The 22,759-nt window shown below is 59.2% G+C and overlaps 4 protein-coding genes across 6 annotated transcripts in view; 1 reads left to right on the forward strand and 3 right to left on the reverse strand.

Moving 5' to 3' along the window:
* Window positions 1-104: 104 nt before the first annotated feature.
* On the reverse strand, window positions 105-1,684 carry LOC127474253 (serine/arginine repetitive matrix protein 1-like). The gene is made up of 2 exons (XM_051794803.1): window positions 948-1,684; window positions 105-543 (listed from the first exon to the last, which is right to left on the reverse strand). The coding sequence occupies exons 1-2, from the start codon at window positions 1,682-1,684 to the stop codon at window positions 372-374; spliced, it is 909 nt and encodes a 302-aa protein (XP_051650763.1). The 3' UTR covers window positions 105-371.
* Window positions 105-3,504, reverse strand: CISD3 (CDGSH iron sulfur domain 3). 2 transcript variants are annotated; one of them, XR_007905775.1, is made up of 3 exons: window positions 3,227-3,504; window positions 2,338-2,571; window positions 105-1,640 (listed from the first exon to the last, which is right to left on the reverse strand). XR_007905775.1 is itself a non-coding variant. In XM_051794807.1 (2 exons), the coding sequence occupies exons 1-2, from the start codon at window positions 3,407-3,409 to the stop codon at window positions 2,392-2,394; spliced, it is 363 nt and encodes a 120-aa protein (XP_051650767.1). In that variant the 5' UTR covers window positions 3,410-3,455; the 3' UTR covers window positions 1,683-2,391. The 2 variants fall into 2 exon arrangements, 1 of the variants encoding a protein (XP_051650767.1); XM_051794807.1 differs by lacking the exon at window positions 105-1,640 and having other exon boundaries at window positions 1,683-2,571; window positions 3,227-3,455.
* A 95-nt stretch (window positions 3,505-3,599) lies between these two features.
* On the forward strand, window positions 3,600-3,967 carry LOC127474258 (cyclin-dependent kinase inhibitor 1C-like). Its single transcript, XM_051794808.1, has 2 exons — window positions 3,600-3,726; window positions 3,775-3,967. The coding sequence occupies exons 1-2, from the start codon at window positions 3,610-3,612 to the stop codon at window positions 3,937-3,939; spliced, it is 282 nt and encodes a 93-aa protein (XP_051650768.1). The 5' UTR covers window positions 3,600-3,609; the 3' UTR covers window positions 3,940-3,967.
* Window positions 3,968-4,617: 650 nt separating this feature from the next.
* Window positions 4,618-22,759, reverse strand: part of MLLT6 (MLLT6, PHD finger containing) — a 44,434-nt gene continuing 26,292 nt past the window's right edge. For both annotated transcript variants that reach the window (XM_051794580.1, XM_051794579.1), the window contains exons 9-20: window positions 21,929-22,103; window positions 20,560-21,156; window positions 19,133-19,314; window positions 18,439-18,556; window positions 13,353-13,419; window positions 12,810-12,952; window positions 12,373-12,561; window positions 12,142-12,230; window positions 11,403-11,761; window positions 11,155-11,263; window positions 9,089-9,448; window positions 4,618-8,291 (exon numbers count right to left, since the gene is read on the reverse strand). In XM_051794580.1, the coding sequence (XP_051650540.1) occupies window positions 8,247-8,291; window positions 9,089-9,448; window positions 11,155-11,263; window positions 11,403-11,761; window positions 12,142-12,230; window positions 12,373-12,561; window positions 12,810-12,952; window positions 13,353-13,419; window positions 18,439-18,556; window positions 19,133-19,314; window positions 20,560-21,156; window positions 21,929-22,103 (2,433 nt within the window). In that variant the 3' untranslated portion in view covers window positions 4,618-8,246. The remainder of the gene's footprint in view (window positions 8,292-9,088; window positions 9,449-11,154; window positions 11,264-11,402; window positions 11,762-12,141; window positions 12,231-12,372; window positions 12,562-12,809; window positions 12,953-13,352; window positions 13,420-18,438; window positions 18,557-19,132; window positions 19,315-20,559; window positions 21,157-21,928; window positions 22,104-22,759) is intronic.

Here is a 22,759-nt window from a genome sequence, read left to right on the forward strand (position 1 = left end):
ACGCAGAACAAGACACAGGAAGGTGGGTGGGTATTTTTTAAATGTTCTCTTTTTTTTTCTGTTTGTTCGTTCGTTTGCGGTTGGTTGGTTGGTTGGTTGGTTGTTTTTGTTTGTTTTTTTTGTCGTTTCTCTGGTTTGTGGACTTTGGTTTCCCCTTCTGGGAGCTGCATGCCGGAGCTGGGAGCCACGCAGGTGCTGCCACAATTCCCTGTTTCCTCTCTAACGCTTCTCCCTCTCCTCCCCATCCCTCTCTCCTCCTCTCTCCCGCCCGGAGCGAGACGGGGGGACTCAGTGGGGACTCCTGGCTGCACAGGTAAGGGCCAAGCACAGGTAAGGGGCCAAGCACAGAAGCCAAAAACTGCCCCTCAGCCTCACTGTGCTGTAGGGTTTTTTGGTTTTTTTGGGGATTTTTTTGCATTTTTGTGTTTAATTGGGGATTTTAGGCGTACCTGGTGCCCGCAGCTGCCCCCTGGTCCAGGTGTCCCACCACCCCCAGCTTTGCCACGCGTGAGTTTGGCTCTTTCTTTGCTTCCCCTGTGTTCTCTGGACACACAGTCCCCTGTGTTTCAGGCTCTGGGCAGGTAAAGCCTCTTTGCTTTGCAAAGACACTTCCCCTCCTTGCACAGTAAGTTCTCTCTTTCGGGGTTTTATTTCCCAGCTTAAGAATTATCTCTGCTCGCAGCTTGCTGGCACTGGGGGTTGGAGGACAACCCTTTGGGGATATTTTCTCCTCCCTGGGGGTGCCAACAGCTCCGGGAGATTTGGGGGCATCCAAATGGTTGGGGGTTTCAAATCCAGGAGGGTGTGGGGACCTCCCCCCCCCCAGGGCACTCATTTCCAAGCGTTTATTTTTTGGTCTCCCCCCCCTCCCCACCGTCCTTCCCACCCTCTCCTCCTGCCCTCGCATTGGGTTTTTAATAAAATAAAATACAAAAAAGCAGACTTACAGTGCCTTTAGCCAGGAGGCTTCGGTGAGGGGCGAGTGTGGGAAGGTCCTGCCGTGCTTAGGGCGGGAGTGGAGCGGCCCCGAGGGAAGGGAAGGGACCAACTTCCCACACGGACAGAAAAAAAGCACACGAGCCCCGGGGGATGCAGATCCCGAGGGTTCCTCTCCTGTCCTCGCCGGGGAGGGGGATGAAGGACACAAAACAATTATAGCAAGTGCCTGCAGCGCCCGACGGCCCCCCCGGCACGGTGAGAACCAAAGGAAGGTGGAATTGTAGGGACGGCCCCGACTCCCGAGGGTCGGGAAAACGCGGGATGTTGTTACTGTAGCTCTTGATTTGGGACTGTTGTTTTTGGGCAGTGCTGCTCCCCCGGCACGGACTTGGCTATAGCACAGCCCCAGGCGCTGGGGAGGCCCCGGGAAGGGTCCCCACGGGGCCACTTTTGTCTCCTGTCCCCACCCCCTGGGCTGGGGCTGGGTCGGGGGGCTCCAGGTTTTGGGGGGGGGCTCCGTTTGTCTCGACTTTGACACCCCTTTTCTCCTTGTAAATAGGCCAGGCTGGACTGTGGGAGGCGGCTGCCTCGGGCTGGGGTTCGTGTGGGGCTCGGGAGGGGGTGGTCTGGTCTTGGTTTTCCCTCTGTGGTACAAACCCCATGGCTCTGTGTGTTTGCATCCTGTACGGCGTTTTAATGTCCTGTAAGATAGCCCGGTGTCCAGGTATTGTTCTTGGTTACACATTTGTATGGATACAGCTTTGTAAATGTAATAAATGCTGCAGACTGGCCTTCCCGCCTGCACAGGGGCAGCTCCTGGTGCCTCTGTCCCAAATCCCACCGGTCCCTCAGTCCCAAATCCCACGGGTCTCTCTGTCCCAAATCTCACAGGTCCCTCTGCCCTGCATCCTGCAGGTCCCTCTGTCCCAAATCACACAGGTTTCTTTGTCCTGCATCCCACAAGCCACCCCATCCCAAATTCCACAGGTCCCTCCATCCCCAATCCCAAAAGTCCCTCTGTCCTGCATCCCATGCGTCCCTCCATCCCAAATCCTGTGGGTCCTTCCATCCCAAACCCCACGGGTCTGACCATCCCAAATCACACAGGTCCCTCCATAAGAAATCCCATGGGTCCCTCCGCCCCAGATCCCACAGGTCCCTCCATCCCAGAACACACAGGCCTCTCCATCCCAAATCCCACAGGCCCCTCCATCCCACATCCTGACGGGCACCCACAGCTCTGGCAGCGCAAAACCGCTCCTGAAAAACCCCACTGTCCACAGGATTCCTTCTTTCCCAGCTGCTGCTGCTTCGCTGCAGCTCCTCAATAATTCAGATTTAATCGGGGTGGGGGCTCAGCATCTCCCCCCTCCCTCCGTGCCCTCGAGTGGGACGCACATCCCGGTGGTCCCGAGTGCATCCCGGTGGTCCCGAGCTCCCGTGGGCTCCACGTCAGGGCCGGGGGGGCAGGGGGGCCCCCTGCACCTCCTCCCCGTTGTGGGTGCCGTCGCAGTAGGGGGGGTTTTGGGTGCGTTTGCAGCCGCAGAGCCAGGCGGGCCCGTCCTCCCGGGGGGTGAAGCGCAGCGGGGACATCCCCGGGGCCGCCTTCCCGTGGGAGCCGTCGCAGAAGGGCTGCGGACAGACGGGCAGGGGGTAAAGGGGGGGGTCTGGGGGTGCCCGGCTGCTTCCCCGCGGCGTGTGTGAGACACAGGGGGGCCGCGACCCCCCCCATCCCACCCACGGGCAGCGCATCCCTCGGGAACTGGGGGGCGGTGGGAGAAGCCGGGGAGGGAACAGCGCCTCGTGCCCCCTAAAAACCCCAGTCCGGGACCGGGGGGGGAAGGCGGGGTCCCTTTGGGGTTAGTCCCGCCCTGACCCCATCGGCATCCCCGCACATCCCAAGTGGAAGGAGCAGAGCCCCCGGACCCCCCCCCCCCGGAGTCCCTGGACCACCCCCAGCTCGCGGAGCCCCCCCGGAGCCCCCCATAGCCCGGAGCCCCCCGGACCTCCCCGGCCCCTCCAGACCCCCCCGCTCACGGAGCCCGCCGTCATCCCGGAGCCCCCCGGACCCCCCGGAACCCCCCAATACCCGGACCCTCCGGAGCCCCCCATGACCCAGACCCTCCGGATTTCCCCGAGCCCCCCATGACCCGGACCCTCCGGAGCCCCCCAATACCCGGACCCTCCGGAGCCCCCCCACGACCCGGACCCTCCGGAGCCCCCCATGACCCGGACCCTCCGGATTTCCCCGAGCCCCCCCGAGCCCCCCCGGTCCCCCCGGCCCGACCTGTCTCTTGCTGTGCCCGCACGAGCACCACGCGTACTTCTTGCCCGCCTTCAGCTCCACCGGGAAGGGCTCCTTGGCGGCGATCGCGGGCTGCGGGGGGGTCGCGGAGCGGGAGGAGAAGGGGCCCCGGCCCCGGAGCGCTCCCAGCAGAGCCCCGAGCGCGGCCGAGCCGAGCCGGAGCATGGTGCCGGTCACCTTGCCGGGCTCACCGCACCCCGGTCCCGCTCGCCTTTCCGGGCTCACCCCACCCCGGTCCCGGTCACCTCCCCCGGCGGCTCCTCCTCCCGCGTCGCCGGAAGGTTCGGGCCGGGCGGGCTCGGCGGGAGCGCCGGGCTCGGGGCGGGAACGTTCCACGGGGCGCGGGTCCGCGGCTGCTGCCGGTGATGGTCCCGGTGATGGTCCCGGTGATGGTCCCGGTGATGTTCCTGGTGATGCTGCCGGTGATGGTCCCAGTGATGCTCCTGGTGCTGCTGCCGGTGCTGGTCCCGGTGCTGGTCCCGGTGATGTTCCTGGTGATGCTGCTGGTGATGGTCCCGGTGCTGCTGCAGCTGATGGTCCCAGTGATGGTGCCGGTGCTGGTCCCGGTGATGCTCCCGGTGCCCAATACAACTGCCCCTCCCGGTGCGCGGTCCCAGTACCCGATCCCAGCTCCTGCCCTGATGCCCGATCCCCGTGCCCCGATCCCGCTGCCAGTGTCTGATCCCACTCCCTGATCCCGGTGCCCCGATCCCGCTGCCAGTGTCTGATCCCACTCCCTGATCCCGGTGCCCCGATCCCGGTGCCAGTGTCTGATCCCACTCCCCGATCCTAGTTCCACTGCTGATCCCGGTTCCCGATCCCTGCTCCCGATCCCGGTCCCAGTCACGATGCCCGATCCCACTGCGCGGTCCCGGTGCCCGCTCCCGGTGCCCGATCCTTTTTACGCGGTGTCGGTGCCCAAACCCAGTCCCCGATCCCGATCCTCGATCCTGATCCCGGTCCCTTTCCCGGGCAAGAAGGATCAGGATCCCCGGCTCCCGAGCCCTCCCCGTGCCTCAGCTTCCCCCGGGAGAACGGGGGGCACCTTGGCTTTGGTGCTTCCAAGGAACAAACCCTTGGGAGAGGGGAGGACTGGGGAGCTGCTGGATGCTCGTGAGGTCAGCGAGTGGTTTTGGGCCCTCACTGTGGGTTATCCCTGGTTTTTTGGGGAGGAAACCTTTCCATCAACTGCTCCTCCCTCGCCCTGGTCTCCTCTCATTCCCAAAGTGAACCCTCCCGGGGATCCCACTCCTGCATCCCGAGAGCATCCCTTGCTCCTGATGCTGCCACACATTCCCTGTGGAAAACAGGACCCGGCACCTTTCAGGGAATTCATCCCACAGCCCCTATTCTCACTTAAATTTGCCCTTTTTTGCATTAAAAAACTCTTTGATATTAATATTAATATTATTTATTATAATAAAGAACAGTCAAGCAGCGTGAAAAAAATATATCTTAGCTACATTACCTTAAATTGCCAAAAATATACACATTTTTCTCTTTTATTTAATTAAAAAAACCCCAAAAACAAATCCAAAAAAAAAGACACATGCAACATACTAAATGAGACATCAGCATCAAAACGGGTAAAGAAACGTACCCCAGTGCAACTGAAACACAGATAATCTTTAGCTTTTCTTTTTCCTTTCTCCTTCTCTCCCTCTTTTTTTTTTTCACAGGGATACAACTGGCGACCTTCCAGCAGTGCCCCCCTTCTCCCCTCCTCTCTCCCCTCAAGCTGCCAAAGGGACTTTTGGCTCTGGGACAGGTTGAGGTGACAGTTCCCAGGGATTGGGAGCCTTTGGAAGGTGCTGGAGAGATGTGTGTAAGTGCTTAATGTCTCTTATCCCCCTCGCCTTCTCCCAACTCATCCCACCCTGTCCCAGGAACATATTCCAATTGGGGGGGATCATATTCCAATTGCTGCCACCACTGAGCAGGGGTGAGGGATGCTGCACAGCTCAGCCCTCCCTGATTTAACAGTGAGCCTGCCTAAAAAAAAAAACCCACCCAATTCCTTGATTTCCAACCTCTTCCAATGCCTGGGTTCCCAAATATCCTCCCAGGAGTGGTGCAGAGCCCCAGCCAGCACCTCTCAGCCTCCTCACTCAATAAGTGCCTCTCACTGACCCCCTGTGTGTCTCCTGCTGTTGCCCAGTGGGATAAATCCCAAATCTGGGGGGATTCCAGCAGGGATTCTGGGTGTTTTGGGAGATCAGTGCATTGTACCACAACTGGCTGCACAGGGGATTGATCCCAAAAGCCTTCCCTCCTTCCCATCCCTCTCTCCCCGGTCCTGGCACGTTTCTGATTCCAGGGGGTGGAATGTGGCTGAATTTTGGAAGAATCTGACCAAGTCTGGGCACGACCTCGGGGCCTTGGGGTTTTATCTCGGGCTGGAGGTGACGAGCACCACGTGGGCAACAACGTGGCAACGGGAATTTGGGATCTCGGAGTAACAAAAAGGGAGAAATGAAATAAAAATCCTCCCCCTCCTTGGACAAAGGGAGGTGGCAGAGCCCAGGCTGACACTCCTGCTCGCCCAAACCAGTGCTGAGGAACGTCTGCTCCCAAATCCCAAGGATCTGAGGGATGGCAGCTCCAGCTCTGTGTGTGTGTGCAGCCACCACACAAAACCAGGCACTTCAGGGCTGAGGGGGCAGCCCCGAAATTTAGCATTTTAGCCCTAATTTGCTGAATATATTTGCTCTCTGTAGCAGCTGCTTTCAAGCCCGAGATTCCTCACATGGGAGGGGGCAGCCAGGTGAGACCTGAGGTTTTTACAGCTCACCTGAGCCAGGGGAGCTTCAAAAAACAGCTCCTGCACTGAGCAGGGGGTCCCCGTGCCAGGGATTTTGGGTGGCACCTCTGGGGGTTGCCAAGGAGGGGGAACGACACAGCTGAGGGGGGAGGAGGGGGGAAACAAGAGAAAAAAAAATCAAAAAGGAGTTTAAAAAGTGCAAGGACACAATTGTGCCAGAGCGATTTTGGGGGGCCAGGGAGCCAAAATGCTTGGGTAGGACTGAAAGATCTCAGTCCCAGTTTGGAGGTGGCAGGTGGGGGGAGGTGGCACAGCTCACCTTGGCCCTCGGGAGGTGTCTGGGGACAGGGATGTGCCAGCGAGAGCCTCCAGGTCTGTGCTGCAGGGCCTGCCAGGAAGGGAGGCTTTTTTTTTTTCCTGCTTTTTTTTTTTCCACTTTTAGCTGCCATCTCCACCTTCCCAATAGCTTCTTAACCTTGTTAAAACATTAGCTTTTCTTTATATATATATATAAAAAAATTATATATATATATATATATATATATATATTATATATATATATATTTCTGGGCAGACAGCAGCACTCTGCCCAGTTCACAGAACTGCAGGCTGAGAGCAGAAAGGTTTTCTCTCTCCTTTTTTTTAGCCTTAATTCGACCATCGTGGTGACAATCTTCCAAACAACCAAATAAAATAACATAAAATAAAAATAAAAATAAAATAAAATAAAAAATGGAAGAAAGATATTTAGCAGATGAGTTTTGCCTAGGACAAGCTTTTCTAGTACATCAGCACAGCCCCACTGCTGACAGATTTGAATAGTGCAAACTAGTTTTAAAGGCAGTGGGAATGTGCTGAAAAATGTCATTAAGGTCCAACAACTTGGTTTTTAAGACCCTCAGAGTTTGTTTTTTTTTTTTTTGTCAGCTGGAGCCTTCCCTGCCTGCCCCCAGGAGCTCTGGAGTTACCCAGGGCACGAGGAAAAGAAGGGGCATTGGTACGTTTGACGTAGGGGTTCCCCTTCCCCAGAGCTGCCCCACCTGTCCATCCATCCATCCATCCTTCCATCCATCCATCCTTCCATCCCTCCATCCATCCCTCCATCCATCCAAGCTCAGAGGAAGCCCATTCCTGGCTGAGGTTCCGGGCTGCAAGATGGAATTAAGGTCAGAAGGTGGAGGATGACGAAGGGTCCGATGTCCCGGCTCAGGATCCTGGTCACTGTCCCATTCCTTGGAGATCCCCTTTTCCCAAGAGCCCAGGACCAGTGGAAGAACACGGTTTTTGCCAGACTGGAGTGATCCGTGGTGGGTAGGGAAGAACAGGGATGGGATTTGGGACTCTCTTCCCCAAACACATTTTGATCTCTGAGCTCAGGTCCAGGAATCCACCTCCAGGCCCAAATGCACCTTCTGGCGTTGGATAAATCCCGGCTCCAGCCCCTTTTGCACACTGAACTGTTCTCCTCTGGGAATCCTGGAAGGGAAGAGGCGGCCCAGAGCAGGAATGTGCTTTTCAGGTGAGGCAGCACCGACCCCACAGCAGCTGGCAGGGCAGGCGTGGCAATGTCCTTCCAAGGAGCAGGTGGCCTTCCCCCTGTCCCCAGCTCCACTCCTCATCCACCACTCCCACTTGTGTCTTTCCAGGCTGGATTTGGCTCCAGCTGAGCTGTCGGGGCTACACAGGGAAGAGCCCAGCGGGTGAGAAATCCCAGCTCCAGGAATTCTTCCCAACGTCCCCACCTGGGCACGGCCACCACGCCCCTTCCCAGCGCTGTCCCATCCAGTGCTGCCTCCGTGGGCACTGCCAGGTTCTGTCCCATCCAGTGCTGCCTCCGTGGGCACTGCCAGGTGCTGTCCCATCCAGTGCTGCCTCCGTGGGCACTGCCAGGTTCCTCAGGCTTGGCACAGGGGGGGCTCCCACCCCCAGGAATGCCCGGGAAGCTCATCCTGGGGGTTACACACAGGCGGAGGAGGTCGGGCAGGATCCGGTGGAATTCCTGGAATTCCCTCCTCCACACAGGGAAACCCCTCCCCACCTTCACTCCTCACGACACCAGGGCTCGGCCACAGACGTCCTGTCTTCCCAAAAGCACCTCTTGGCGTGGCCCAGCGCAGGGAATGCTCCTCGGAAGCCTTGTGCTCATTGCTCTAACAGTGTCAAGGTTGGCTGTGGGAAAGCCACGTTCCCCTGGGCAGAGGAGTTGGCTGCTGGTTTTTTCGGGGTCAGGGGGGGGGGAGCTTAGCCCTTGTCCTGGGTAAGAGGAGCTCCCTTTTCATTCATGTTCTTTAAAAAAAAAACAAAAACAAAACAAAAAAAAACAAACAGAAAGAGACGCAGAGGAGACAGGTATGAGAGGAGACAGGAATCAGAGAGCCCTGATGTGCTGCACGCCCGGCCCTGCTCGCTGGCACCTCTCAGGCTCCTCCAAAACCAAGAGACACGGCAGCCCCAGGGTTCCCTCTGCCTGGTTCAGGCCCAGCTGGCCCCTCAGCCCTGGCCTGTGGCTCCTAAATGTCTCCAGCCAAGGCTGGACCTCCTGGGTACAGGCACAGGTAGAGGGGAGGGATGGAGGAGGTGGAAGTGTCGCCCCACCAGCCCCTGGGCACGGGTGTCCTGGCACAGGGCTGTTCACAGAGAGGTTGGAAGCCTCTCCACCTCTCCTCCGGGGTGCAAGACTCCTCCTAACCCCTGGGGGTCAACATGGAGCCACCTTCGTGTACCCTCACCAGGCTCTGCGGGGCCAGCCCTGCCCGGGGCACCTCATCCCATCCAAATCCTGGGGAGAAGGGAGCCAAACCCACGGCCTGTCCCTGCCTGGGGCACCTCATCCCATCCAAATCCTGGGGAGAAGGGAGCCAAACCCTGTCCCTGCCTGGGTCAGCCGTGTGTCTGCACACACAGGTAAGGACCCCTTGGGAGCCCCTGGGCCTGCCAGGGAGCCCTGGGATGTGGGATCAGGGATGCAGCAAAGCCAAGGAGCATCCCGGCCCTGCTCCCTGCGGGCTCCCCCAAATAACCTGGAGCACAGGTGTGCCTGCCCAGGGCCCTGGGGGTCAGGGGAGAGCCAACAGCATACGCACCGTTCCTTTGGGGGTGTTGCCATCAGCCTGCAGGTTGAGGAAGGGGTTGGGCTGTGCTGTCAGGACGGGTGGGAGGCCCGTCCCCGAGGCCAGGAGGCTGTTCCCAGGAGTGCTGAGCGGTGGGGTGGCCTGGGGGGCCAGCAGGGCACTGCCAGGGTTGAGCTGCTGCGGGGACAGGGAGGCCAGGAGGGAGCTGGTGCTGGGGGGCGGTTGGGGGGCCGAGGTCATCAGGGCGGGGGCCGAGGTGGCGGCCAGGAGGGAGCTCATGGACAGCTGGGACGAGCTGCTCATCTGCAGCCGCTGCAGCTCCCGCTTCTGCTGGATCTGCTGCATCATCTGGAACACCAGGGCCTGCTGCTCCTGCGGGCAAGGGGCAGGGAGACGAGTCACGGCGGGGACAGAGCGCTCGGGGCACCTCGAGCTGTGCCAGGGGAGGTTCAGGGGGGGTATCAGGGGAAATTTCTTTGCTGGGAGAGGGGTTAAGCAGTGGAACAGGGCTGCCCAGGGAAGTGGTGGAGTCACCATCCCTGGAAGTGTCCAAAAAGCAAGCAGAGGTGTCACTAGGATATGGTTAAGTGGGATTCAGTTGGGATTTGGTTGATGTTTGGACTCGATCTTGGAGGCCTTTTCCAACCTCAGTGATTCCATGACACACTCTATCCCAGGCAATGCTACTGGAGACAGGGAGAAAGTCCCCTTGATCCCATCTCTACAGGGAGAGAGAGGATCAGTCTGCCTTGTGTTCATTAACAGCCTGTGCCTCTGACCTTTCCAACCCCGCTGTTTCCCGACACACAGGATTAGTGAACCCTCACCCAGACACCTGCAGGCACACAAATCCACTCAGCAATTCCCAATCCATCAACCCAGGGATTTTAAGTCCGTGGCCTTCACAACCCTGAATTTCCAGACTGGCTCCTAATTTCCTCCCCCGGCTCATCCCAATTCCCAGCTCAGCCCTGACCCACAGGGGGGGTGCAGGTGACCAGGACCTGAGTGGGGGGGACGAGGGTCACACCTCACCTGCATCCAGAGGGACGCCCTCAAATCCAGCAGGAATCCAATGCAAATCCAAACTGCAGGAATTGCTATGGCAACCATCGACCAGTGCAGCAGGCTGAGGGCTGACACTGTTGTGCCCCCACGGGGGTGCAGCTGATGACACAGTGACATCAGCTGCTCCACAGACAGGCCCTCTGAAACTTGCTTTTCCCGGGATATAAATAGCCTGACCCAGAAACCCATCCAGAGCAACGGGCCAGGTTCCAGGGAGACAGAAAGGAGCAGAGCACAGCTCCATTGATGGCAGCTGGTGGCACTCCTGGGCGGCTCCACCCAGGGCAGGGAGGTCTCTGCAGGGCACTGACTGGTTTTACACCCAGTCTGCCACCTCTCCACGCAGCCCTTCCCACCACAGGGCTGCTGTTTGACCCCCGAGGGTGCAGGCACAGAGCCAAGGAGCCTCAGAGCAGCTGCCTGGTCCTTTTCCTGACCCCAAAATCCTCAGCCACCTGCAGAGTCCCGCTGGCATTTCCAGTTCTCCGGGTAAATGCGCCCAGACACGGATCACCTGCCTCAGGACTAGAGCAATTTGGTGTTTACCTCCTTCTAACCCCAAACAGCGTCCTCAAGAGTGCTCCTCACCTCCCGTGGGCCTCAGCACACCTGGGAGCCCAGAGCCCAGCCCCCCCAGCAGCAGGATCAGACACGATTTGCACCCAAGGATGGTTGGAGGAGGTAAGAGCTCAACGCATTTTACTCCCCCCCCCCGATTTTAGGGTGGCTCAGAAGTTCCCACCTTCTCACCCCCCTCAGGACGTGGGAAACCCAGATTAGATTTTTTCCCTTCGTACAAAGAGAACGGTTCAAACCCCAGCTCTCCCCTCCTGGGGAGGTGCTGCACCTTCCTGCCTAAAGCTTCACTCCTCATTCCATCCACAGCATCCAGGAGCCGGGAAAAGGCACCCAGCTCGGCACCCCCGTGGGCAGGGCACTCAGGGGAAGGAGGCAGCCCGAAGTTTTGCCCTCTGCTGTGAGGTTTTCCCACTGGACAGCTCAGCACTCACCGGATTAAGGGGCTGGGAAGTCAGGAGCTGCTGGAGCTGCTGGAGCTGCTGCTCGTGCTGGTGCAGGACGTGCCGCTGCTGCTCCGTCAGGGGACTCAGGCTGGGAATGCTGCGAGGGGAGCAGGGCAGGGAACGTCAGCGCGGCCCCTCTGGGTTCCTGCGTGCACAGGGCTCGTCCCTCCCTCCCTCCCGGAGCTAAACTGCTGCTGGAGAGGGCAGGGCCGTGCCCCCGAGCCCCCCGTCCTCACCTGCTCAGGCTGGTGGAGAGCTGCAGGGCCGGGGGCCCGCCCGGCCCCTGCGTCGGCGCGCTGGCGGGCTGGGCGGGCTGGGCTCCGTTCAGGTTCCCCAGGATCCCGTTGATGGGCATCTGCTGGCCTCCTGCCAGGGTCCCCATCAGGCCGTCCACCATGGGCACCGTGGAGAGGCTGTGGCTGGCACTGGTGCCTCCCCCCAGCCCGCCGCCGGCCACCCGGGCCAGGCCGTTCACCTGCTGCACCCCGGGCAGGGGGAGCGAGGCAGGACTCTGCTGCAGCATGGGCAGGGGCGGAGGGGTGCTGTGGAAGGACAGGGAGGAGCTGCTCCTGCTGGGACACCCTGAGTGAGGGTCCTGGGGGAGAAACGGACACAAGAGCATCGGACTGGGGCGGCTGCCAGAGGTCGGCTCAGCTCCGAGGGCGGGAGCTGGAGGTGGGAAGGGGGGGAACTGTGACTGCAAGTGCAGGTCAGAGGGGTCCCAGAACTCAGACATGCTTTGGCTGGATCTCCAGGATAACCTGGAAGCATTCTCACCTCACGCTCCCAGTCTCAGCTACTCTACTCAGACCTGAGCACTGAGATGAAGAACGGGCACGCCGGGGAAAGAATTCCTGATTCTGAGCCTGGGCTACGAGGCTTTAGGAGCTGGCTACCAAGTCAGAGTCCTGGGACTGCCCTACTCCCTCCCTGAGCCCCTTCCCAGCTGGCTGGCGGGTGCAGGGGCCGTGTTACCTCAGAGGAAGTGGAGAGGGAGTTCTCAATCCCAAAGCTGTTCTTGCACGGGGGGCTCTTGCTGATGCTCAGGGAATCGTTGTTGCAGACTGGAGGGGGGAAAGAAGTGAGGGTGCAGAGTCAGGGCTGGAGCCTGACAGCCAGGGACAGCGTTTAAACGGGTCAGACCCCCCCACCGTGACCCCCCTGCCCACCCCGGGGCACAGGGGGGGTGTCCCCCTGTCCCCTCACCGTTGGGAGGCAGGATGTACTGGGCCTGGCTGCCGGGGCCGTTGCTGCTGGTCACCACGGGGAAGGGGACGGAGAGCTGGACGTTGAGGAGCTGCAAACGCTCCTTCTTGGCCGTCAGAGTCATGATCTGCTCCTGCAGCCGCTGGTTCTCCTTCTGCAGCGAGTGCAGGGCCTTGAGCATTTCTACAACTGCAGGGGAGGGAAGGGGGCAGGGGAGAGAAGGGGGACGGAGGGAAGAGGAGAAGGGGATCACAGGATCCACAGTCAGACCCCACTCCGGGAGGAGACTGGCCCCAACCCCCAGTCCCACTGGCAGCTACTCCCCCATGGCACACACTGGTGCTTTGTCCCCCGCCCGGCTCCGCTGCCTGCGGGCAAAATCCCAGCTGGCTCCCACACAAACACACACAAGGACCTCTCCTCTCTCAGTGACTCACTGTTCACTCCGGCTTCCCCGTTGCCCTGCTTCTCCAGGAGCTGCTCGATGTTGGGGGTGGCCTGGGGAACATTCTCCAGCTGCCCACTGCTGCTGCAGGACACGGTCTGGTCGAACAGGGTCGGCAGGCTGCTGATGGGGGACCTGGGCGAGGGTTGGGGGGTGTCAGAGAGGCTTCCCTGCTCCATCCTCCTCCACTCCCTGCTCCCACAGCTCCTGTGCCTCATGCTGGGAGTGGCTGCATCCCCCCCACCTCCGCCTCAGCCTCCTCTGCTCCACTCCAGGTGAGCCCCGCGTTCCTGTTAGTCCTGGCTTGTGTTAGGAAAGCAAAGCAGCCCCATCCCCTCCCATCCCAGTGCATCGCATCTCATCCGACCATATCCCATCCCATCCCATCCCATCCCATCCTTCCCAGCCCCGAGGAGCAGGGAAGGAGCCGCCTCCTCCTCCTCCTCCTCCCCAGCCTCTCTCCCTTTCCTTGCTGTGTCATCCCACGGCTTCCCGGGGCTCCCGCGGGCGGGGAGGACTCCTGAAGGACACTCACATGGAAGAGAGACTCTCCTGCGGCGACGTCCCTCGGCAGCCGAAGCTGCAATCCTCCAGGTCCGGCTCTGCGCGGGGAGAGGGACAGAAGGGGCCGGTGTTGAGCGGCGGCGAGTGCCCGGGGTGTCCCCGCTAGATGGGAGCACCGAGCAGCACCGACGGGAGACACCGACAGACAGACACCGGGAGACACCGGGAGACACCGGGAGACACCGACACACCGACAGACAGAAAGCGGGAGACACCGACAGCACCGAGACACCGAGAGACACCGAGACACCGGGCAGGACCGAGACACACCGAGAGACACCGACAGACACCGGGCAGCACCGACACACCGACAGACACCGAGACACCGGGCAGGACCGAGAGACACCGGGAGACACCGAGCGGCACCGGGAGACACCGGGCAGCACCGAAACACTGGGCACGACCGAAAGACACTGAACGGCACCGACAGACACCGGGCAGCACCGGACACGACGGAGAGACACCGAACGGCACCAAGAGACACTGGCAGGACCGAGAGACACCGAGAGGCACCGAGAGACACCGGGCAGCACCGCACCGGGCAGCACCGAGAAGCACCGAGCAGGACCAGGCAGCACCGGGCAGAACCGCACCGATCAGTCCCGAACAACCCCGGTCAGAACCGCACCGAGCGGCCCCGATCGATCAGCCCCGATCGATCAGCCCCGATCAGTCCCGAACACGCCCGGACAGAACCGCACCGAGCGGCCCCGATCGATCAGCCCCGGACAAGCCCGCACAGAACCGCACCGAACGGCCCCGATCGATCAGCCCCGATCAGCCCCGGACAAGCCCGCACAGAACCGCACCGAACGGCCCCGATCGATCAGCCCCGATCAGCCCCGGACAAGCCCGCACAGAACCGCACCGAACGGCCCCGATCGATCAGCCCCGATCAGCCCCGGACAAGCCCGCACAGAACCGCACCGAACGGCCCCGATCGATCAGCCCCGATCAGCCCCGGGCAGCGCCAGCCCCGCGCTGCGCAACGCGGGGCCGGACCCGCCTCCCCCGGGGAGGGGCCGCTGGCACCGCCTGGCACCCCCGGCACGGGGGGGTCACCCCGGGGAGGTCACCCGGGCCCGCTCTGCCCCCGCCATGGGCGAGGAAGGAGGTTTTCCTTGAGCTGGTTTTCCCGGAGCTGCCGGGGGGGTGTGGGGGGATGGATAAATCCTGTGCCGAGCCCTGCGCGGCTTTGCCCGGTGTCACTGCAGATCCACTCCCCTCCCCCGACTCCAGGATCGATCCTGGAATCCTGGAGGATCAGTCTGTGTCGTTTATGTCGGAAAAGACCTCCGGGATCAGCCAGGATCCTTTCCTGAAACCCAGCTGGGGTTCTCCAAAGTTTCCAGGTGCTCAGCTCCTTTCTAAGGAGCTTAAACGGATTCACGGAATCGTTCAGGTTGGAAAAGCCCTCCAAGGTCATCGAGCCCAAACATTAACCCGGCACTGACCCGTTCACCACCAAACCGTGTCCCCAAGTGCCACATCCACACGTTTTCTGAGCACTTCCAGGGCTGGTGACTCCACCACTGCCCTGGGCAGCCTGGACCAGGGCCCGACCACCTTTCCATGATGAAATTTTCCTCTGATGTCCAACCTGACCCTCCCCTGGCACAGCTGGAGGCCGTTCCCTCTCCTCCTGTCCCTTGTTCCCTGGGAGCAGAGCCCGACCCCTCCCGGCTCCCCCCTCCTGTCAGGGGGTTGCAGAGCCAGAAGGTCCCCCCTGAGCCTCCTTTTCTCCAGGCTGAGCCCCCCCAGCTCCCTCAGCTGCTCCTGCTGCTCCAGCCCCTTCCCAGCTCCATCCCCTTCCCTGGACACGCTCCAGCATCTTGATGTCCTTCTTGTCATGAGGGGCCCAGAAGTGACCCCAGGATTCGAGCTGTGACCTCGGCAGTGCTCAGTTAAGAGGGGGGAAATGCTTTAGTATCCAGAATCCTCCCCCCCAGCCATCCCTCTGTCCCAGGAAGCTGAGGACGGAGCCACATGCAGGATCTCTCCCATCCAAGGAGTAATCCAGGAGTGAACTGTATTTATCTGCCATTTGCTTCCCATCCCCAGGGCCTGCCAGCCCATAAACACACGCTCCCCTCGCCCTGGGACGTGTCAGATGTTGTGACTACAGCCCACACCAGCTGGCTCAGGGCCCCTCCTCTTCTTCACACAACACCAGACAGATTCTCATGTGCAAGAATCCCGGAAATCTCCTGCAGGGAACGCTGTGATTTACAGTGGGAATGCTGTGATTTACAGTGGGAATGCTGTGATTTACAGTGGGATGCCCGGAGAGGGGGATTTTCTGTGGCTGGGAACAAGCAAACACAGCTGTTGTTCAGCAGCTCCTCACAGACAGGTAGGAGTGGGATCCTCGCTCCTTCAGCCCCACGGGAATGTCCCTCTGGACACTGATTACAGCTGGACAATTCTTCTGGGTAGGAGCTGGGGCTTTCTGGAGGTGACCAGCAGTTGCCACTCAGCACTGGTCTCCCAGTATAAGACCTGAGAGCACCTTCCAGTGCCTAAAGGGGCTCCAAGAGAGCTGGAGAGGGACTTTGGACCCAGGTCTGGAGTGACAGGACAAGGGCAATGGCCTTAAGGAGGGGGGATTTAGATGGGATATTGGGAGGAAATTCTTTAATATAAGGGTGGGGAGGCCCTGGCACAGGTTGCCCAGAGAAGCTGTGGCTGCCCCAGCCCTGGAGGTGCCCAAGGCCAGGTTGGACGGGGTTTGGAGCAACCTGGGCTACTGGAAGGTGTCCCTGCCCATGGCAGGGGGTGGCACTGGATGACCTTTAAGGTCCCTTCCAACCCAAACCACTCCATGATTCCACACAAACATCCCCAGCCCACCCTGTGCAGCTTCCCCCAGACCATTTTAACTTGCAACCAAATAAAAATTCGGGGAAGGTTTGACTTCCTGCTCATCCCTGTAACGTCGTTTGCTGCAGCCCAGGGAGGCTGCACACACATGATTCTGGTTTCTGAAGCAGCACCAGGCTCCACATTCAATTATCTCCTGGCCAACACCACCCTGATGTGTCCAGAACAGGAGATGACTGAGTTATCACCCAGAGACAGCCCTTCCCGAGGCAGCCAGCATGGAAAAGAGGCTTGAAGACAACCAGAAGAGATAAAAACGTTTGGTCTGTCATCATAACACGGCAGGAACCAGGACAAACCGTGGGAGGAAGGACTAGACAGTAGCTCAGATAAGAATCAGACTCTCTGTACTGCCAAAGGCAGCGTGGTTTGAACCTGCAGCAGTGAAAACAACCCCTCTGTTCCCCCAGTTCCCTCCAGCACATGGAAATGGGGAAAAGCTGAACTATTGCTGCAGTGAAAGCTCTGTCTCCACGGGATCTGTCTGCACAGACACTCTCAGGAACAGGAATCTGAATTAAAGACAAGGTGGGATTACTCAGAACTCCACAACCATCCTGTTAAACGATTTGGGATTAAAGGCATCACCACACTTTTAAGTGAAAAGGGCCCCCACACAGGAGGTTTAATGCATGTTAATTAATCCCCCTGGAGAAAAAAAAAAAGCAAGTGAATTTGGCTTAACGCCCTCTGGGCCACTAATTCCAGCAGGAGACAGTGATGGACAGAGCTTAAACCTGACAAAACCCAGGAGCTGTTCTTTAAGGCTGCCTGGAATTGGGGGGGGGAAAAAAAAGTATCCTGAAGCTTCTGAGATCCCTGTCAAACAAACAACAACAAAAAAAAAGCAATCTTGGAAAAGGAAATTAAGGATCAGGGGGTTGTTTTGTTGGTTTTTTTTGAGCACTTTGTATGTTGGATTTTGCCTCCATGATTCACTCTTCAGTAGCCCCGGGGCTGGAACAGGACCTGGACTCCAGGATTATCCCTGACAGGTGATTCCTTCCCTCTCCTGTCAGCACCTTGCCAAAACAACAGCACGGGGTCGAGGGAAAGGTAATTCCTTTCACCCCCTTCTTTCCACCCCTTAATTCCAGGTGGGTGAATCACTCCTGACTCAGCCCCAGCGATTCCCACGGGCTGAGCTGTGCTGTCCCCTCCCAGCTCAGGGACAGACAGACAAAACACTGCCAGGGACACACAGAGGGACCTTCCAGGGGCTTGCACAGGTCAGGAGGAAAAAACACACGTGTCCATTCATGCTTCACATGCCCCCTTGTTAAGGCAAATGAGGGAACAGTGGTGTGGGATTATCTGGAGCACTCTGAGCCACCCCTAATGAGGGCTGTGTTTTCAAGTGCTTGTCACTCAGCATGACACCAGACAGGCTTTTACCTCCCAGGATTCAGCATCCAGCACAGCTGAGCTCCCAGATTTCTGGGTTAGGGGAGCAGGAGGCTGTTGCACCAGTAACTAAACAGCTGAAAAATCAGGAGGGTGCTTTTGTTTAATCACCAAAAAAAGATATCAGCCCTGCTCTGTCTGAGGGGGGAAGAAAAGTACGGAAATCTTATGATGCTTCAAGTTTTCCTGCTTGTTAACCAGGCAGTTCTCCAAGGAAAATGAATTTGCCTCGGTGGGGAAAAAAAAAATAAAAAAAGAGCAGTTGTAAGTGATTCAGGGCTGGCACGTTGGTGTTTGGGAGGGGAAAACCAGTGGGTTTTGTGGCATTCAGGACAAAGCCAAAGGGGAAGGGCAGAAAGTAACTCAGAACAGAAGAGGAAGATGAAAATTCGGAGCGTGAGAGAGAGAGAGAAACCCAAGGAGACAAAGCCCAAGGAAACAAAGCCCAAGGAAAAGCTTTCGAGGTATTTTGAGCAAGGAAAGCTCATCGTGGCTTTCATTGTGTGAAAAAAAGACAACAAGTTCTCCAGGGAAGGACTTGACACTCTTGCACTTTTCCAGGGAGACACACACCAGCCAGGGGCACACCAGATGTGTTTTAGGGGAACACAAGCACCCCCTGCTCAGGGAGAGCCCCTCTCTCAGCCCCTGGCTCTCACACAGAGGGGGGGAGCAGGCAGGGAGGGCAGCTGGAGACGACCAGAGTTGCCTCCACTCTTCCAGGGAGCCCCCCCCTGGGAATTCCAGGCTCACATACCTTGGGATTCACGTACCTGCCCGGCTGCTTTCCGACTGGTTCAGGAGGGGGTTGATCGACAGCCCAGAGGTGAGGGGGCTTCCAAAGATATGTGAGGAAGGGAGGCTGAATGTTGAACCTGCCAGTGAGAACACCTGCAGGGACAACAGGCAGGGAGGGGGGAGATGTGGCTCAGAGAAGTGACTTCTCGAAAGCATAGGAGGAAAATAACTTCGTTATTCCATCTCTTCCCGACTCCAACCCCGAGAGGGTGTTAAAAATATCTCCCTGGCAGTCTCACTAGACAGCTGAGATCTTCCCAGCCCTGCCTCAGAGCCAGGAGCCTGAAGGAGCCGTGTTAACACTGCAAAGCTCTGTAAAACACCTCTCAGAGAGCTCCTGATGAGGCTCTGTGTCCTGGCACAGCCCACCCAGCCGGGACCTGCCAGCCCTCCCTCGGGGTGCCTGTGCAGCTGGGCAGGCAGGGCTGGCACTGCTGGCAGGACCCAACCACCAGAGCAGTGGGAAGTTCCCAGTCAGTGGGAAGCCACCTGTCCTTTTAGGCTCCAGTTCCTCCCAGACCCACACGGGTTTGTGACACAAAACCACGCCCACACCTCCAAAGGGCAGGAAGAGCAGCTGTTCCCAGGTGGGAAAGCAGCTCCCCCCGTGCCCACAGGTGGCCCTGGCTCTGCCCAACCCTCTCCCTGGGCAGGTCCTGCTGTCCTTACCTGCGTGGTGGACACGGAGGAGGAGGAGGCTGGGATGGTGCTGGCGAAGGGGGAGCGGTTGAGCTGCGGGAGGGACGAGGTGCCCTGGTGTGCCAGGAGGCTGGAGGAGAGGGGGGTGCTGCACACAGCCCTGAGCACCCCACCCCCGTGGGAAATGGGGTCCTTGTTACTGGTGTAGATCCCTGCAAGGGGGAGATGGGTTAGAGAGACAGGATTCCCTCCTCTCCCTTCCAGGGCCTGGTTTACAGCAGGGCTGGGGCTCGGTGGCACCAGTGCAATTCCACCACCAGGGTGGTCTCAGCCCACACAACCCCTCTATCCAAAGGTGTCCCTGAGTTTTCCAGCCTTGCCCAGATGCAATCCAACAGGCAAAGCACAGCGTTGGGAGACTCACCCAAGGCACCAATCGGTGGCAGAAGAGGGGAGTGGACTCAAAGAGTTCACACACCTGCCCCCTTCCGTGACAAAAACGGGGAAGAGGGAGAGAGGAGAGAGCTGCTGCCGAGGGAGGGGACTCGTCTGCCTTCCCTGGGCTCAGGAATGCAGTGCCCAGAGCAGGGGGAGCCCTGCCAAGAGCTCTGCACGAGAGAAGAATGGGAGAGAACGAGCAGAACAGGGCAACGAGCAAGAACAGGGGGAACACGGAGGCCTGGCAGCCTCCTCCTCTTTGAAACATCCCTTTGTTTGTTCCAGGGAGAGGCAAAAAAAAAAGAAAAAATTGGCCCAAGGTTAGGGCTGGGGAAGCTGCCTGGATTCCTGCAGCTCCTTCCCTCCAGACAAACGGCCCGGGCTCCTGGAACACAACAAAACTACCTCCCCCCCTGCAATCTGACCTAAATTGGAGCATCTGCAAACAACCCACAATAGACCGATGACAAGTTCTGCTGCCAGAACAGTGTCAAACCTCAGCCCCTCCTCTGCTGCTGCCTTAACCCCTTCCTGCCTGTCCTCAGCCTGGCCTGGCTGGGGAAGGCAGCTCAGGCTGGGAACAGCTGTAAGGACGTGGATGTGGTAAGAGGAGGACGAGAGGTTTTGCTTTTAAAAGAGGGGTTAAACTTGAACCACTGAGGAGAGTCTCTAATTTGGGGTCAGACTGTGGTTGTTCTGGTTTGGCCTGTGAATATCCCTCTTTATCGAGCTGGAAATTCAGCTCTGGCTGGCTGAGGCTTTGCAGCCCTTGAGCAAAAAGGGTTTGGAACGTCCCCCCTCCCCAGCTCAGACCTGCACCCCAGCCCCAGCCCCAGCTGACCCGGAGGAGATTCCAGGATGAAGGGCCAGGACGGAACGGGGGGAGCCCAGAGGTGGATGTTTAAGGGACGGAATTCAGGGGACTGGACTCTGCAGTCAGGTCCAGACAGCAGCTAAACGTGAGGAGAAGAGGCTGGGAACAGCAGCTGAGCACACCTGGAGCCCCAGGGGGAACATACCTGAGCCCAGCAGCGGGGACTCCATGCTGAGGCTGGGCAGGTTCCCGGTGTGGCTGAAGGAGCGGGAGGAGTTGCCGATGCTGGAGCTCACGAGGGAGCCCCCGGAGAAGGGTGACGAGGACGTGGAGGTGGACCCAGCCAGCTGGGCCCCCAAAATCTCTTTGCTTTTCCCCCCCTTTGGCCTGCCTGGCCCGTGCTTGTTCTTCTTGCTACCCTTGTGCTTCTTTTCCTTCAGCACCTCTCCCTCCTCCAGGCTGAGCGACGGCATCCGCTTGTGGCTGCTGCTGCTGCTGCTCCCACTGGTCCCACTGGTCCCCACCGAGGGGCCACTGGTGGGATTTGAGGCTTTGTAGTCCACGGGGGAGGCATCCCGGGCTCTCTGCTGGCTCACAGCCGAGGTGGAGAAGCGCATGATGGACCCGAAGCCGGAGAAAATCACCTTCTGCTCGAAGACGTCGCCCTTCTGGCCCTCGTAGAGCGGGGAGCAGTGGGAGGAGGACGAGGAAGACACAGGTTTCCGGTACTTCTCGTCGTCCTGCTCGAGCTTGGGGAAGGTCACAAAGTCCTGGGAGCACTGCAAGCTGCTGCAGGAGGTACCTGGGGGGGCACAGGGGGGGCAGGGGGTGGCAGAACTCAGCCCACGAGGCGACAGCAGCACAGGGGCACAGCACAGGTCCTTCCTCCCAGTAAAGTGCCCGAGCTGAGCCATCCCTGTGACCTCCCCCCCCCCAACCCTTGGATGCTCCCTGGGAAGCACCAGCAGCAGGTTCATCCCCACCTGTGGTGTCTGTTTTCCCCCATCCCTGCATCCCCCCAGGAGCATCCCAGGGGATGGGATGTGACAACAGCTCGAGAAGAACCAAGCGAGGTCGGAGCAGATGGGAGCCCTGCAGGGCTCTGCCTCAGGGCTCAGGGGAGCCTGGCTGTCAGGTGTGGGCTCAGGGCTCTGCCTCAGGGCTCAGGGGAGCCTGGCTGTCAGGTGTGGGCTCAGGGCTCTCCTCTCGTGCTCCTCAACCACAACTGCAGCCTGAACCACCTACGGAGCAGAGGGCAGGTGCTGCCCAGATTGTCTGAGCACAGAATCCCTTCCCTCCTCCCTCCCCTCCGACATCTGGAGCTGGTTTTCCTCATGAGCCCGTGCAGGAGGGGAGCTGGAGCACTCCTCTGCCTCCCCTCTTCCCTCTGTGCACGGAGCTGGGAGCAACCAGACTTTTCCCTTTCCCTTCAAGGGGTTAAAGAGGTCGCCACTGGCAAGGGTTGAACAGGTGAACAGGTCTCTTTGTACACAAAACATCACCACCATTCTCCCCTTCCTTCTCCTTCATCCCCACCCTCTTTCTACTCCTCTCTCTCCTCCTTCCCCCCTTACCTGCAGGCTGGAAGGTCCCGCTGGATGAAGCCGAGCTGAAGCCAACGGAGCTTTTCCCGCTTCCCGTCTTCTTCCCCTTGTGGCTGCTGCCATGGCTCGAGGACTTCCTGCCTTTCACCTCCGACCTGCCGACCTCTGAGGTCTCCTTGCTCCCCTCATGGTGGCTGGTGGAGCCCTGGGCAAGGCACAGACACGGGGGGGACTCACTCGAGCCAGATTCCCCCCAGAGCAGTAATTGCCCCCTCTGCCCACACAGGGCTGGCCAGGTCAGGTTACTCAGGAGGGAAAGGCAACATTTCCCTCTCTTGCTGCCTGCTGGCACCAGGCTTTATACTCCCCAGGGATTACCCTCATCCCATGGAAGTGCAGGAAATTAAAGAGGGCACTGCAATCAGGGCACGGGCAGCGGAGACTCCCCGCGCCGACCAGCCCGAGTAAACTCTGAATCTGGCCAGGATTCAAACACATATTTCAGCTTCCTCTCTCAGGTGTGCTGCTCTCAGCACAGTCATTCCACCTGGGGGAACTTGCTCATCCTTGTGCTGTCACAGGAGTTTCCCAGAGCCAGCCCAGGCCTTCCCAAACCTCCGGCAGTAAATTATTCCCCCGGTGACGCCCTCAGAGCAGCGTCTGACCACGCAGCAACAGATGCTCCCCAAACCCCAGATAAGCCTGCAGGAGACAGGGAAGCAAGGGGGATGAAGGGGTTGGCCAGATGCTGGGAAATCCAGGAGCTTGGGATGAGAGAGAGAAGTGTGGGAGTTCAGCAGGGGGAGAGGGGGACGGAGGGAAAACCGGCTTCCCTGGGGTGCTCACTCTGGGATGTGAAAC

Source organism: Manacus candei, unplaced genomic scaffold (genome assembly GCF_025592945.1).
Source record: "Manacus candei isolate 608988 ecotype Guabito, Panama unplaced genomic scaffold, ASM2559294v1 h1tg000040l, whole genome shotgun sequence".
Classification (NCBI taxonomy): Eukaryota; Metazoa; Chordata; class Aves; order Passeriformes; family Pipridae; genus Manacus; species Manacus candei.